Source organism: Psammomys obesus, unplaced genomic scaffold (genome assembly GCF_907164565.1).
Source record: "Psammomys obesus unplaced genomic scaffold, mPsaObe1.curated_primary_1811, whole genome shotgun sequence".
Lineage (NCBI taxonomy): Eukaryota > Metazoa > Chordata > Mammalia > Rodentia > Muridae > Psammomys > Psammomys obesus.
In genome coordinates, this window is record NW_026596131.1 from 2,609,753 (window position 1) to 2,626,151 (window position 16,399).

Below are 16,399 nucleotides of genomic sequence, written 5' to 3' on the forward strand. Positions count from 1 at the left end.
GCTGCCTCGGCTGCGGCGCCCGGCCTCCCGCCGCCGCGGCCCGGCTCGGACGCCAGCCCCGGCGCCGCGAGCCGGCCTGTCCCCGCGCCGCACTCCCCGGTTACTCACCCCGGGGCCGGGCGGCGATAGCAGCAGCGTCAGCAGGAGCAACAGCCACTGGGCCGGCATGGCGGGGACGTGGCCCTGGCTCCGGGCCCCGCCGGCCGGGTCTGGGGGCGGCGCGGACGGAGGGCTGGACGGGGGCGCCGCGACGACAGCGCGGCACCGACAGGGGACCGGTGGACACGGAGCTGGCTGGGCGGCGGCAACACCCCCATTCCCAGCCCTATAAGTGCCTTGTGCCCCGGCTTCTTCCGGTCGGGGCGGGCCAAAGGGCGGTCCCGGAGGCGGGGGGCTGTGGAAGGCGGAGTCACCGTCTGGTGGGGAGGGGCCTACGCTGGTTACGGGGCGTGGCCAACGCTGGAGGGCGGGGTTAGGGCGAGGCGGAGGAGGGGCTGGCTTCTAGCAGCCTACTGTCCTTGGGCATTAGAAGCTCTCGGTGTTTGTGGGAGCTGTGCTTTTGAATGGAGAAACTTGTCCGCAGGCCAAGGAAAAATGACATCTGCCACCCCACAAGAAGCCCCACTCGCCCGACGAAGGACCCGTGGCGCCAGGCTTGGTCTGGAAAAAAGGGGATGCCCAAAAGCTCTCCAGTCTCCCGGCTGCCAGCAACCACTTACTAGGGTTGCCTAGGCGACCTCCGGAGCAAGGGTTTCAGCAGCTGGCGGGAATTCGGGCCTGAGCCGCTGCCTCTGAGTTCATTACGGAGGGTCTTCCAGCTGTGCCTCATCCCAGCCCTGAAGGCCCCTTTCTTCCCTTGCCCTCAGGAATTCCCCACAAATCGTGTCCAACAGCCATCCTTCCCCTCGGGATGAACCGCAGCCAAGTCATTCACCAAAAATTCTAAGAAGGAAATCATGTGGGCTCCTTGTGTCATACGTGTTTACGTGACCTTTGTGGATGCGGCCTGGTGAAGCTTGACATGACATGTGTCACACCTCCTTGGAGGGAGAGGGTGGGCTGAGGCAAGGTTGTGGGTTATTGGTCGCTGGGTCCCAAGCTGCCCTCCACTGATGCTGGAAGAGGGAGGGAAACTTGTTTACACAGGAAAGACTACACTAGCATTCGGTGGACAAGGACAAAGTAGCTGAGTTCTAATTCTAGCAGGAGTTGCTGCGGCTTGTAGCTCTGTTGACAGAGCCATTACAAGAGGCACCGGGCTGCATCTCCAGCACTCCAAAAACTGGCTGTGTTGGCCCACACCTGTAATCCCTGGAGATGGAGGCAGAAGGAGCAGCATTTCAAAATAATCCTTGGCCACCTAGTGAGTTTGAGGCCAGCCTAGGTTACATGAGGCCATGGAGCGAGGGAAATGGGGGGGGGGGGGGCAAATTCTCTGATGTTCATTCTGGCTTAATCCTTTGACAGCCTGCAGTAACTTTCAGGTGTTTTGAAATGAAAAAGTAACCCTACGGAGAAAAAATAGCATAGTATAGTGTATAGAGGTGTGGGCGCGGGTGCCCTAAGTGTCCAGTCTGTGTGCGCTTTGAGTCAACTCTATTTGACCATAACAGAACTGTGCCTAGGAAGACCAAATCCCGTATCAAGAGTTCCTATTCCCACCTCCATCCCCAATCCGGGGCAACTCCCATCATGCACTGGAATCCAGCACCAGCCTGGGAAGGGGGAAATTCAGAAATGCTGAAAACAGCAGACACAATTTGAAGCATCATTCACATGTCTCAATGCAAATAAGTTTGGGATTGGCAGAATGTGGAGGACTACAGCACTCCTGAGCATGGCGGCCCACATGGCCACGCAGCGCCTAGAGCCCTGAACCAGGAAAAAGTAAAACAAAACAAAACACTCCAGCGATTGATCAGACAACAGGACCTGTAAGACCATATGCTTGGGTTTTCAAATAAAGGCCCTTGGAGACAGCAAGGTGACACTCAGCAGAGGGAAAGGCTTGGGGCACAAGCTCGATGACCTGAGTTCGGTCCCCACTATTAGTGAAAGGGGAGAAGAACCTCCTGGAAGTTGTCCTCTGACCTCTACATGCACATACTCACATATCACACAGTAAGAAACTTTGAAGTTTTTTTGAAAGTTTGATTTAAAAAAACTGCCTTGGGGCTGGAGAGATGGTTTAGCAGTCATGCTCACTTCTGCTTTCCCAGAGGATCCAAGTTCAGTTCCCATCACTCACATTGAGGGTGCCAGGGGCATCTAGCATGCCTAGTCTCTGTGGGCATCTGTGTTCTTACACACACACACACACACATACATTAAAAAATAAAAACTTGCTTTCATATTCCTGTGTATTTCCTCCAACATATAAATCTAGGGGAGGAGCTGAGGATGGAACAGAACTGTCAGACCACCATTTAGGAGGGAGAGGCAAGAGGCCTAGTAGTTCAAGGCCAACTTCAACTACATAGAGAGTCTGAGGCCAGCCTGGGCTACATGAAAATACAAAGGGGAAAAGATCTAAGAGGGGAACTTGCTGTGCTGGAACTCTTTGACAATTCAAAATGTCACAGTGACCCTGTAAAGGTAACAGATGGAGCACAAAAGGAAGGGCAACCTCAATCTGACTCATAAATCAGTTTTTTTAAGATTCCAAAACAAACAGAAACCATCCAAGGACCATGAGCCAGGTAGGAATATTTATCTTGTAGTAAGTTGATGAAATCCTTTGGCTTTAATTGCCCTGCTATAAGTTCTTGAAATTTCCTCTCTACCACCAGGTTGTTTCAGGCTTGATCAGCCTTCAAGCTTATGCACTTTTCCCCTTGATTGGCAATTCAGCTGACAAATGCTGGTGCTTTTTATTCATGGTTGAGTTGCCATAATCTTGCTCCACAGTCACATGTAGCCCGAAACAACTTTCTTCTTCTTCATTATCATCTTCTTCCTCTTCTTCCTTTTCCTTTTCTTCCTTCTCCTCTTCTTCCTCGTCTTCTTCTTCTTCAAATAAGGCTTTTAAAAAGATTTATTTAAGCTGGGCAGTTGTGACACAGACCTTTAATTCCAGCACTTGGGAGGCAGAGGCAGGTGGATCTCATGAGTTCCAGGCCAGCCTACAGAGTGAGTTCCAGGACAGCCAAGGCTACACAGAGAAACGCTATCTCGAAACACCAAAAAATAAAAACTAAAAAGAGATTTACTTATTTTTATGTGCATTGGTGTTTTGCTGCATGTGTGTCTATGTGAGGATGCCAGATCTCCTGGAACTGGAGTTATAGACAGTTGTTAGCTGCCATGTGGGTGCTGGAAATCATAACTGGGTCCTCTGGAAGAGCAGATGGCGCTCTTAACCTCTGAGCCATCTCTCCAGCTCCCCTGAAACAATGTTTTACTTATGGTAAAGCAAAAGCTAGTTAGCTGGGCATGGTGGTGCATGCCTGTGACAGAGAAACCCTGTCTCAAAAAGAAAAGAAAAGAAAAGAAAAAAAAAAAGCAAAAGCTGGCATCACTGCTTAAATACAAAAACTGAAATATTTTAGGGCTTTTCTGAAATAGACCTGCCCATATAAAGTCCTGAAAATAGACAGGAAACCATCTTCATGAAGTCGTATTAAATAACCCGTTTTAAAAGGCCAGGATGAACTGGCCTTGCTTGCTGTCAAGCCTTGTCGCCTGAGCTCAATTCCCAGCATCTGCATGGTGTGAAGAAAAAACGGACTCCCAAAAGTTGTCCTCTGACCTCCACAGGCACACTGTGACAGGAATGCCCACACAAATACATGCACACACAAGTAAACATAAAAAAGTAAAGGTCAAGGTTATAGTGTTAATGCAAAGTAGCCCCCCCCACACACATACACACGTTAGATTCAGCAAAGACTGCAAGAAGACTAAAGTATGTCTGGGGAGGTGAGAGAAAGTGAGTTAGCCAAATCTTGTTTTTCTTGAAGAGCTTCTAAGAAACCTATTTCCAATATCTTTCGTGCTTCCTTCCTGACTGATTCAGTATATGCAGGGCAGAGTCTAGAAATCTGTGTATTTTACACTTCCCGCAGGTGCCTGGAGGCAGCAGAGGCCAGTCCAGCTCACTGTGGATAGCCAGTGTTAAAACCCACTGGCAGGGAATTCTTAGTGTTTGTTTTAGGAAATGCTGCCCTCTAGCGGAAGAAGTTGTGACCTAGACTTGGAGGTCTTTAATCTCATTGACAACCTAAAACTTTCATTTTATGATTGTTAAGTTGACTGCACATGGCTGATAAGCGAGATAGTAGCTATGTACGTTTTTTTTTTTAACGTTACACTTATTTACTGTGTGTGGAAGCACTCGTGTTTGGAGGTCGGAGGACAGCTTTCATGAGGTGGTTCTCTCCACCCTCAAGTCAGCAGGTGTGGCTGCCACTGCCTTTACCTGCTCAACCATCTTGTAAGGGTACCATTTAGAAAAAGCTTCTAAAAGGGAGGTCATTTTTGAAACCGCACATCTTTTCACCAGAAAAAGCCAAATCTTTGTTGTTGTTTGCTTGTTTATTTGGTTTTGGTAACAGGGTTTCTCTGTGTAACAGAGCCCCAGCTGTCCTGGACTCACTCTATAGAGACTTTCCTCAGAATTCCGCTTGCCTCTGCCTCCTGAGTGCTAGGATCACAGGCATGCGCCACCATCCCCAGCTTTATAGATGGTTCTGAGTCACCATGTGGGTGCTGGGAATTGAACTCGGGACCTCTGCAAAGAGAAGCCAGTGTTGTAACCACTGAGATCTTTCCAGCCTCAATTTTTGTTGTTGTTGTTTTGGGTTTTGTTTTTTTTCAAGACAGGGTTTCTCTGTGTAACCTTGGCTGTCCTGGACTTGCTTTGTAGACCAGGCTGGCCTCAAACTCACAGAAATCCGCCTGTTTCTGCCTCCCAAGTGCTGGGATTACAGATTACAGGCATGAGCCACCATGCCCAGTGCCAAATCATTTTTTAAAGTGACCTCCAAGCTGCTGTCTGGACAGACTTGAATTAACAATACTTGTGGGGTAGTTATGGGTTAAGTAAAGTGAAGTTAGAAAAAGATGTAACGCCTTCCTAATGTAAGGTTTAACGAAAACGTGAAGGCTGCTATTACTGGGTGTAGTTCGGTCTGTTGGCTCTTACTGTAAGACAACAGGATTGAAAACGGTTGTGCATCTTGTTCCAAGCACTTCTACTTAACACAAGACGACAACCAGGATCCAGTCTTGTCACTACTGTATGTACTTTCTTAGATTGCAAAAGCTTGCTCTTGCTCCTGTCCATTCCTTCCCACTTTCCCTCCTCACTCCGTTTCTTCTGTGTTGGAGATCAATCCCTAAGCCTTGGGGATGCTAGGCAAGTACTCTACCACTGGGCTACCTCCAGGCACAAAAGTGCTTAGGGCTCATCAATGCTGCTACTACTTTTCGTTTGCTGTTATTTGGAAATGTGCAAACATTTGCCTGTAGGGTCATCTTGTGCAATAGTTCTATCAGTTAGCTACTAATTAGACACATTTTATAGAGAATACATTAAACCTGAGCATAGTGGCCCATGCCTGTAATCCCATCATTTGAGTGGCCAAGGCAGGAGTACTGCTGAGAATCTGAGGCCAAACTAGATAAATTCAAGGTCAGCCTAGGCTACTGGGCAAAACCTTGTCAAAAGACATGCAAATACCTGATACACTAAAATCAAGAGAGGCAAACAGCCCAGTAAAGAAGACAACCAGGAAGAGGCAAAACCCAGTTAGAGCCCACAGATCAACAAGGTGTGGGGCCTCATATCTATAAGCACAGCACTTAGGGAGTCAGAGACGGGGAGGAGCCTAGGCTCTCCTCAACTATACCGCAAGGTAGAGGCCAGTTTGGGCTGTATGAAACCCTACATCAAAAACAAACCAAACTAACTGGGAACAGTTGCCCAGGCCTTTAACACCATCATTCAAGAGACAGAGGCAAGAGGGTCTCTGTGAGTTCAAGGCCAGTGTGGTCTACATAGTGAGTTCCAGAACAGCCAGAGCTACATCATGAAACCAGCTTTAAAAAGAAAAAAAAAATCAAAAGAAAACAAGATTAACCAAACAAACAAACAAAACCTAAAATCAAACAAGAGCCCAGAGGTTAGTTTCTCAGCTTTATTTAGCTCTGATGGAAGCTACGACGAGTTCCACCCTCACCTGATTGCTCTTCTTTTTTTTAATCATATTTATTTGTGTGTGTGTGTGTGTGTGTGTGTGTGTGTGTGTGTGTATGCATGCCTCTTGTGGAGATCAGTCAGTTCCCTCCTTCGACCTAGTGGGTTCTGGGTTCTCAGGCCATCAGGCAACAAGCACCTTCGCCTGCTGAGCCATCTCACCGGTCCCTGGTTGTCACTCTTGCCCCATGCCCATAATATTATGACACTGTCCTGTTATGTGTGCCGTAACTGTAGGTAGAAGACAGTAGCAGTTCCTGGAGTATCAACCATATTCCCTCTATATTTTAGAGGATGGGCTTCAGAAGCCTCAAAATCTACAGATACCAAAATCCCATTCACATCCCTTCTATATTAATAAAATGGCATCACATTTGCATATGTCTATATATAGCTTCCTGATATCCTCCTGTATACTTTAAAAATCTAAGTTATCCCTGGATAATCTGTGATACCTACTGCACAGTATTATTTGGGAAGAACCATGAGGGGAAAAAAAAAAAAAACAGCCTGTATGCGTTCAACATAGCTGCAATTTTTAAAAACCCAAATAATTCTGACCTGTGGTTGGTTGAATCCAGATATGAAACCCACTGATATTGAAGGCAAACTACACTAAGAAGAGCCTCAAGTTGGCACAAACGTGCTGACTATGAGCCTTGTTTGAAACCATATGAAGTTGTGCAAAAGAATGTGAAAAAGCACCAGCCAGCTGGCTCAGGGTGTAGGCCTACTTCCTCTAGGGTACCTCAGACTAACCCTCACTGGTTATGTGCTCTCTCGCTTCTGAGCTCTTGTGTTCCACACACACTGTGCCAAGGCTATGATGCCACGGCAGAGTGTTATCATGTATTAGTAATCTCAGGTCCAGTATGGATATGACCATCCTCACAAAACACCTCCATCTCCGCACCACCTAGCCCTCCTCATCCCTTATTCGGCCTAATTCCATAGAACTCTTTGGAAACCTCTCTTAGGCGGCTCATAAGCTCCCTTCCTCTAGTAAATCTCCGAGGAGGTCTGGCTTCATCCTGTTTTCCCTGGACCACTGTTTCATTCTGGGCTGCTCAAGAGCTCTTGAACACATCCTCCTGGGATATGATCATTTCCTGGCTTTCCTCCAGACTCTCTGCTCTTTTCCTTCCTGTGATATTGTGGGCACACGCACATCACATAGAAAACATAATAAAACTTTTAAAAAGTAATTAAACCTTAGGTGATTTTGCGCTACCTCAGCAGGTTTGTGCAGCGTTGGGGATGGAACCCAGGACTCCGTGTCATTTATAATTTCTCCAACGTGGAAGCAGTCCCAGTGCGCACCACCCATGGGGCTGAGGAGAGAGTTCAGTGGGTAAAGCAGTTGCTGCTCACACTTGAAGACCTGAGTTCAGATCCCCAGACCCATGTAAAGCCGGCTATGATGTCATTACACCTGTAATCCAATCCTCCTATGTCAAGATGGGAGGCTGATGCAAGAGAATCCTGCTCATGGGCTAGCTAGCCCACAATACAAAGCAGCAAACAAGAGACCGTGTCTTGCCCACTGGTTGTAGTGCATGCCTTTAATTCCAGCTCTCGGGAGTCAGAAACAGGCAGATTTCTGAGTTCGAGGCTAGCCTGGTCTACAGAGTGAGTTCTAGGACAGCCAAGGCTACACAGAGAAACCTTATCTTGAAAAAACAAGAGAGAGAGAGAGAGAGAGAGAGAGACCTTGTCTCAAACAAGATGGAAGATGAGGAATGACATCTGAAGTTGTTCTCTCATCTGTGTGCCATGGCATGAGCTTGCACACCTTACCTTCTTCCCTATACAACCCCCTTACACACACAAATAAAAACAAACAAAAAAGTGGTATATCCACTTAATGAATACTATTTAGCAATCAAAATGGATGAAGAATAGTGCAAGATCTTAATCTTGAAATGTTAAGTAAAAGCTGTAAAGGTTCACATTGTTACCATCCCATTCACATAAAGTGCTCAAGGGGAAGAGCCAGAAAGTAAAGGAGTGGCTGCTTAGTGCTGGAGGAGGGGATGAGGAAAGTGGGAAGTAATGACCAGGGCATAGGGGTTCTTTCTGGGCCAATGAAAACATTCTAAAGTTAATAGTGGTAATGACACCCAACTCTGTTAATATAGCAAAGCCATATATTCTAAATGGGCAGGTAAGTTATTTTTCAGTAAAAGTATTAAAGAGATATAAATGGTCTACATATACTAGTTAAAAGGCAGCCCTGGGGGCTGGAGAGGTGGCTCACTGGGTAAGAGCATGGGCTGCTCTTCCAGAGAACCTGGGTTCAATTCTCAGCACCCACATGGCAGCTCACAACTGCCTGACACTCCAGTCCAGGGGATCCGACACTTTCTTCTGGCCTCTGTGGGCACCGCACACAGGTGGTGCACAGACATATGCACTGGCAAAACAACCACACACATAAAATAAAATACATCATTTTTAAAAACGTAGACAACCAACCTCGAAATCTCAAGACTCAACTATGAGATTTTATAAGAAATAAATCCAAAAATAAATACGGAGGAGCTAAAAGTCAGAAGACAGAGAAAGACAAAGAAGGACCTTATCAAAATTACCCTAAAGACCGTTGTTCAGGCGTGGCAGCACACAGCTATAATCCGAGCCCTAGAGAAGCTAACGCAGGAGGTCGGCATGGGCTACACAGAGAACTGGAGACTGGCCTGCGCCATAAAACAAGGGCTTATCTGGGGGTGGGGAGACTTGGAAGGTTGTGCTCATTGTCAGAAAAGCTAGCTCTGAAGTAAGGAATATTACCAGAAATAGAGGGATATTTCACAATGATGAAAGCGTCCACTTATGAATGAAACTCAGCAATCCTCAATGTGTAGATAACCTTAAAGTTGAACTTGAAATCAAAGCCAAGCTCAGCACAATTGGCGACAACAAAACCAAATGCACATCAGATTTCAACATTTTCTCATTTGCTGATAGAAGAGAAACCAGAGTTGGAAGACAGGCTTTTTCAGTCTCTGTACTGTCAACAGGTTGGGGCCAGGTTTGTTTTTAAAATCTGGTCAGATAGTCTCAGGCTACAGAGGTCGTCCTGTGCATCGTGGCTGTTCAGTGGCTCCTCTGCTCTCTACCTGTAACCATTCCATAGGGATGCTACGAGGAAGTGTTCAAAACCAGATGCTTCACAGTGACAGCCAGATGCCTCCATGGGTTGAGGTGCTTGCCACACAAGCCTGGTGACCTCAGTTTGCTATGAAGAGACACCATGACCAAGGCAACTCTGATAAATCATTTAACTGGGGCTTGCTTACAGTTTTAGAGTTTTACAGTTATCAGTCCATGACCATCATGGCAGGAAGCAGACAGGCATGGTGCTGGAGCAGTAGCTGAGAAGTTTACATCCTAAGCCACGGGGGTCAGGTAATATCTCTCCAGCTCCTGTTTTCTGGGCAAGGTCTCACACTGTCCAGCCTGGCCGTGAACTCCATAAGTAGCCAAGGCTGATGTTGAATTTCTGATTCTCCCGCCTCCATCTTCCAGTGCTGGTTTTGCAAATGTGTACCACCGCACCCAGCTAACATCACTTTTCAAAATAACCCATCAGTAAAAAGAGAAAGACCAAAGGGACATTAGAAAACACTCTGAGCCGAATATTAATGAAAACAAAATATAATCCATGGGATGCCTTTAAAGCAAGCCTTAATGTGAAAAGTATAGCCTTTAATGGGTTGCTAGAAAAGGTCTACATTAATAATCTAAGAATCTATTTTTTTTTTTTTTTGTTTTTTTTTTGTTTTTTGAGACAGGGTTTCTCTGTGTAGCCTTGACTTAGCTGTCCTGGACTCACTTTGTAGACCAAGCTGACCTTGAACTCTCAAAGATCTGCTTCTGCCTTCCTGAGTGCTGAGATTACAGGCATGTGCCACCGTGCCAGGCTCCTAAAAATCTATTTTTTGAAACTAGGCAGGTGTAGTGACACCTGCACTCAGGAGGCAGAGGCAGGTGGATCATTGAGTTCGAGGCCAGCCTGGTATACAGAGTTCCAGGACTGCCAAGAGTATATAGAGAAATTCAGTTGGAGAGATGGTTCAGTGGTGAAGAGCACTATCTGCCCTTCCCAAGGAACTGGGTTCAATTCCCAGCACCGACATGGCAGCTCACACTGTCTATGACTCCAGTTCCAGGGATTCTGACCCTTCCTTCAGACCAATGCACAGGGAATTAAATCAATCAATCAATCAATCAATAAAAAGAAACCAGAAGAGCCAGGGACTCAAGGTGAGTTAAAAAAACAAAGACGATAAAAAGCTGAGAATATCAATAAAGCTAAATATGATAAAGCTCTTTGAATGGGGTGGAGCACACTCTTGACTCCCAGTCTCCTGGGAGGCTGGGGCACGAATTATGAATTCAAGCCCAGCCTGGGCTAGCCAAGACATTTTCTGAAGAAAAGGCAAGATGACCACTATAAACTCTGAAGGATCACGTCTATCAAGAGACTGTTGTATTTTGCCAAGCATTTGATTGTATAGATAACATTATTTGTTTATATTTACCTATTAAAGCGCCTTTGCATGTTTCCATTTAGGGGTTTAAGCTTTTGCGTAACTTTGCTACTTACAACTATGCATGAGATTTTATGTGCGCACCAGTTTAAATTTCTCTTAAATTCCCAGGGATGGCAAGTGGTTGTTGACAGCAAAGTGTCCAACTCCTTTTCCAAAACGGTTGGCCCATTCTGTACTCGCCAACAGAAGTAATGGGAACAAAGCACCGCATCCTCACCGGCTTCGGCATCAACGACAATACACACTCTCCCAGCCAAGTCACAGTATACAAAATAAAAAATGTTAACTGGGCGTTTAAGCCTCTCAAGGGCTGGAATTACGGACAAGTGAGTCATCACGCCGGGATGTGGGAGGATAATCCCGAACTGAGGAACAGAAAGGCCGAACGACAAATTCACACAAAATCAGGATTCGTTCACAGTCTAAGCGCCTTCTACCTCACAACCGTCACGTTTCCACTTGTCTCGTTGTGAGACCCACGCCTTTCCAGTAGCGGGGGGCGGGGGGGGGGACCGGAAATAGCTAGCATCCCGCAACACGCGGTTTAGTTTCTTCCCATCTCTATGGTTGGAGGACCTGTCCACACGCTAGACGACCCAGAAAGCATAGCCAATGATCCGGCTGCTCGTGTGCACGTGACAAGAGATCTGGCTTCCAATTGGTCAACATCACAAAAGCCCGCCCAGCAACTTCCGGAGGCCTGCTTTAAGTGAAGGCCGCAGGCGCGTCTTGTCCTCTTGGCGCCGGGGACCCCTGCGAGGTAGTGTGCCGTTTCCGTGGGCCGAGCGGCCGCACAGTTTGCGGGTGGGCGGCCGGCGGTGATGACACTCCATACAAAGCACGCGTTAGACTGCTGATCCGGGTGATGCGAATCGGAGTCTGAGCCGACCGCGGCGGCAGCGGGGGGTGGCGGGCCCGGCCACCTTCCTGCCCCTCATCCTTCGTTTCTCTTTCAGATCTTTCCTGCGGAGGACCGCAGACAGCGTGGACTTCTCCAGCCTTTCCCCACACCTCTGAATAAAGTTGTTCTGACGGTAGCGCTGGAGTCCGTGTGTGTCACTGCCCGACGCGCTGCCTTTGAGCCCCCGGCGCACCTCTGTTGTCCCGGGGGTTAAGCTGCAGCGCCATAGCAATTGCTGGCGCATAACTGGGGCCGTCTGCCCGTCGCGGGCGGCCCTTTTAACCGCCAGCTACACGGCCCGCGTGTGCCTTGCTAAGTAGGTCCTGTTCTTTGTCCTGATCCCAGGGGCGGGTGTAACTGAGGTGCATGGCTCTGCGGTGAAATGGGGCGGCCCTGGAGGTGTAGGAATGCCACCGTGGCACAAGGGTGTTGAGGGGGGCAGAAGCCTTAAGGGCGGGGTGCGTAATTAGGTGAGGCCTCCTACAGGAGTCGCAAGTCACAGGCTTGGTGCCTGACTAGCAGACATGACAGGTTGAGCCTCCAGTATGCACCATAAAGTCCATCAAGTAAAACAGTGAATAACTGAGGACCCTCACCTAGTAAGATTTCTTTCCTTTCCCGAAGGAAATGGCACTGGAGTGAAGCTGCTTTGTTGGGTATTCTGACAAGCTTGAAGCTTCAGGCAAACTATTGTCAGCTTAATAGCAGAAGCAATTAGAATAGTTAGGAAGATTCGAGGCCTTTGGAGTAAACAGAGGTCAACAGGGAAAAACTAAGTTTGCAGGTCCCAAAGACCAGTTTTTCTGTGAAAGATCCAGCTTCACCCTGAGTTAAACATAGCTAACGCCATTTTGTGAGACACCACTGTTTTGTAAAAATCTGAAGGCCAGATGAGAAACTGGAAAATTACTGAAAACACTCAGCTGTGTCACCCGCTTGGGATATTTGTGGTCAGGCCGCCCCAATTGAGCTAAAAACAACTTGTTATGACCACCCTCATGAGATATCTGTCAGAGAATGCTCCAACTGAGATAGGGAAAGACAAAATAACAGGTGGCGGGTCACGTCAGGGGGTCATCAGACCCCCTTGACCCACCCAGCTCCTGGAATCTTGGTGCCCCTGCCAAACTTTGACGCAAATCATGGTCTCATGAAAATGTACCAATCAGCCCCCTGTAACCATGCTCTCTCGCTTCTGTATTATTGCTACTGCTCTAAAACCCTATAAAAACCCCAGCTTTCCATCTAGGGGGCGCGGAAGTCTTCCGAATGACTTTTCGCCCCGAGTACTCGTGAATCAAAATAAAAGCCTCTTGCTGTTTGCATCCGAATGGCCTCGTTGATCTTTGGGAGGGGGTCTCTCTGACGGAAGATACCCTCCGGGGATCTTTCATCTGGAAAATAGTCCATATAATCTTTCCACAAGGTAACCTACCTCAACATTGCTGGAGGCTAGGAAAGTACAAGAGTCTGCTCTGCATTCACTATTCTATGGGCTTCTCTTAAGAAAATAATATGCTTGTCTGGTGTTTGACAGGAGATAATTTATTTTGTGAAACAATGCAAGCGATTGTAAAGTCCCCACACAATATTCTATGCTCAATAGGGTACAGTGGTGGAATCTTGAGATCCTTTTGTGTCTTACCTAGTCTTCAACTTAGTTAACTGCACAGAGAAAGACCAGTGAACAAGATACATGTAACTGCCAGGCAAATGGGCCTACCCATGAGAAATTAGAGCAGTACACTGACTGGAATGGTCAAATAATTTGTCATGTTTTAATGGGATGATTAAAAATAAAGGCTCAAATATAACTTTTCAATATATTAATTTCTTTAACGTCATCTTCAGGCAAGGTGCTGTTAAAAAAAACTATTAGCTTTGTCCACATAAACTAAATTATCAGAAGTTACCCAAGGTAATTTTGACATTGAGTGCAGCTTTAGACAAATTTGTATTAGGTCTTAAAGCAAATTACACAATTATAGCCCCCAAATTTGTAAACTAAACATTCTGACACAAATGCATCAACTTAAGTTGGCAACATTAAAGAAAGGTCACAAGTGCATGTGGAGACGTAGTGCTTGACCCTTAGAAAGTAAAGAGCAGTCCTTCATTTGGCCATCAGAGAAGGGGGCTGCCCGCAAAACTCCCAAGCCAGTTAGAAGGCCCTCCCACCCCACGGCGAAGCTTCCCAGAGCACACAGAAAAACGAGAGAACACCTGGACTCTGGCTCTCTGGGCCAATCCCATCAGTACCAGGGAGGAGCAATCGGTCATTGTGTGCGGTGTTTGACATTGTCACATATGCTCATGTCTCTGAGAAATAATCAGGATTGGTTAGAAGCAAGGTGATTGTACTTCATTTGGGATGGTTTGATCTCATGGCTTTGCCTGATGTTCACATGAAACCCACTGTCCCCACCCCATGTGAAAGTGTGGGTGTGTGTGTTCTATGGCTGCTTGCTTCCCAAATGCACAACTGAATATGAAGAAAGTTGCTCTGCCTATTTTACCACCGATGAAATGGCTCACAAAACCGCGCTCCACACAGGTGAGCACAGTGGCGTTCTCCCGGCGTGAGGGCTGCAGTCATGCGTAAAAAGTGGAAAGTGTTCTGTGTGCACCAGCTGCCTGAGGAAAAGCTTTGGAGGAGTCAGGCCAGGGGAAGCCTTCCAGTTGTACAGCTTTGCTCTGAATGTGCTCATTTGCTGTCACAAAACCTGGTAGACTTAAAAAAAAAAAAAAAAAAAAAGGCATGGTGTGAGTCAGTTGTTAAATTCTGGCTCTACCACAATGGTTCTTCCAGTCTCCTTTGCCAGTCAAAGCTTTTCAACAGACAAACTAGACACTTGTCGCTGGATGCGGGCGGGGAATGACACCTCACAGTGGAATGGGCACCGGCAGGCAGAGGGCAGAAGCAGTCCTTTAAGAGACGTGGCTGTGGCACCAGTAAAGGCTAGCCCCACAGCACAGATGGCAGCCACAAATCCCATGCCTTGAGATGGGTCTCGTAATACCGGGAATGTCCCATCTTCACCCATCACAGCTGGTCAGAGGCCTCCACAGGTGGCTCTTTCAGGAGGCAGGAAGTGGAGCGAGGGTCCATGGCTGAGTGCATTATAGGGATATAAACATCATCCATGTTTGGCATGACAAAAACTTTCTGTAGGGAGATAAAAGGATAGCTGTATGTCAGGCAATTGCCCTCTTTTCACATATGAAATATTTTTCTATACATTTCAAACACATTCTATCATGCTGTGTCTGTATGTGTGTGTCTTCTTAATTGCTTCCCACTTTATTTTTTGAGACAAGTCTTTTCACTAAATTTAGAGATAATTAGTGTGATTAGACAGCCTGGCCACCGAGTCTCCCAGTGCTGGGATTTTATGTGGCTGCTAGAGTTTTCAACTCAGATCCTCAAGTTTGTGCTGCATATACTTATTTACTAAATTAGCATATGCTAATTTACTAAACAGCTCCTCACACCTGTAATCCCAGCATTCAGGATGTAGAAGCAAGAGGACCTCTATGAGTTCAAGGCCAGCCTAGTCTACAAAGCAAAGGCAACACAGAAAAAGCCTGTGGAATGGAAGAAGAAGCTGCTGCTGCTAATATGGTGACTGCTTAAGGGATACTCAGTGTTACACAGTGCTATTATTTGCATACTATGTCTGTGTGGATTCTGATAATGACTTGATCTTCGGCAATACTCTTAGAGAAACAAGGCATGCAGGCACCACGGCAGGGGCAGCAGATGGCCTCCAGCTTCCCAACCTGTCTCCAGTACCAGGCACCGAGATCTCTGTCTTCTCACCCAAGATGCCCTAACAAAGCAGTTACGAGGTTTTTCCCCTAACTGGGTTTAAAGGATTTTTTCATTTGGTGAAAACAGTAGGCTTTTATCAAAACCTAGTTATTAGGGCTAGAAAAATCACTCAGAGGTTAAGAGCACTGGCTGCTCTTCCAGAGGTCCTGAGTTCAATTCCCAGCAACCACATGGTGGCTCACAACCGTCTACAATGAGATCTGATGCTCTCTTCTGGCGTGCAGGTGTATATCCAGACAGAACATTGTATACATAATAAATAAATCTTTAAAAAACCCTGGTTATTATAACCCTGGTTATTAATTTCTAGCTTTTAAACAACAGTTTAAAAAAAAAGACAAAAATGTAAGGGCCAGCAGGATGGTTAAGTAGGTGCAGGGTACTTGATGCCAAGTCTGGTAACCTGACTTAACCACAGGCACCCACATGGTGGAAAGAGAACCGACTGTAGGTTGTCCTTTGCCCCCACACACAAAACTTAAACTGGGACTTGGGAAGACACCTCATTCAGTAAAGCTAAGCTTGCTTTCCTTGCAAGCACGACTTGAGCCTGATCACCGGAACCCAAGCAGAAGAGGTTGGGCAATCCCAGTGCTGGGAAAAGTCAGAGCCCTGGGGCTCCACAGCCAGCTAGTCTAGACTGCTTGTCCAGTTCTAAGCCAAGAAAAGACTTTTTCAAAATACAAGGTGGACGGTGCCTGAGGAACGATACCAGAGGGTGACCTCTATCCATGAGCGGGTGAGTGAGTGAACGCGCACTTGCGCACACACACACACACACACACACACACACACCAGACTTACTCATAGAGATCTGCCTTGCCTTTGTCTCAAGTGCTAGGATTAAAGGCATTCACTACCATGTCTGGCTTTCATAAAACTTCATGACAGCCATGCTCCAAATATTTGATTAA

At 46.9% G+C, this 16,399-nt stretch overlaps 2 protein-coding genes, 1 long non-coding RNA gene and 2 other non-coding genes across 8 annotated transcripts in view; 3 read left to right on the top strand and 2 right to left on the bottom strand.

Moving 5' to 3' along the window:
- Ern1 (endoplasmic reticulum to nucleus signaling 1) overlaps window positions 1–333 on the bottom strand; it is a 97,766-nt gene extending 97,433 nt beyond the window's left edge. For both annotated transcript variants that reach the window (XM_055592268.1, XM_055592267.1), the window contains exon 1: window positions 109–333. In XM_055592268.1, the coding sequence (XP_055448243.1) occupies window positions 109–168 (60 nt within the window). In that variant the 5' untranslated portion in view covers window positions 169–333. The remainder of the gene's footprint in view (window positions 1–108) is intronic.
- Window positions 334–11,450: 11,117 nt separating this feature from the next.
- Window positions 11,451–12,984, top strand: LOC129665475 (uncharacterized). The gene is made up of 2 exons (XR_008718381.1): window positions 11,451–11,512; window positions 11,709–12,984. It is a non-coding gene; the product is annotated as an uncharacterized LOC129665475 (long non-coding RNA).
- Window positions 11,568–11,637, top strand: LOC129665827 (small nucleolar RNA SNORD104). Its single transcript, XR_008718435.1, has one exon. It is a non-coding gene; the product is annotated as a small nucleolar RNA SNORD104 (small nucleolar RNA).
- Window positions 11,821–11,950, top strand: LOC129665832 (small nucleolar RNA SNORA76). Its single transcript, XR_008718439.1, has one exon. It is a non-coding gene; the product is annotated as a small nucleolar RNA SNORA76 (small nucleolar RNA).
- A 420-nt stretch (window positions 12,985–13,404) lies between the features above and the next one.
- The window catches only part of Tex2 (testis expressed 2), a 113,271-nt gene continuing 110,276 nt past the window's right edge, over window positions 13,405–16,399 (bottom strand). For all 3 annotated transcript variants that reach the window (XM_055592165.1, XM_055592166.1, XM_055592164.1), the window contains exon 12: window positions 13,405–14,819. In XM_055592165.1, the coding sequence (XP_055448140.1) occupies window positions 14,697–14,819 (123 nt within the window). In that variant the 3' untranslated portion in view covers window positions 13,405–14,696. The remainder of the gene's footprint in view (window positions 14,820–16,399) is intronic.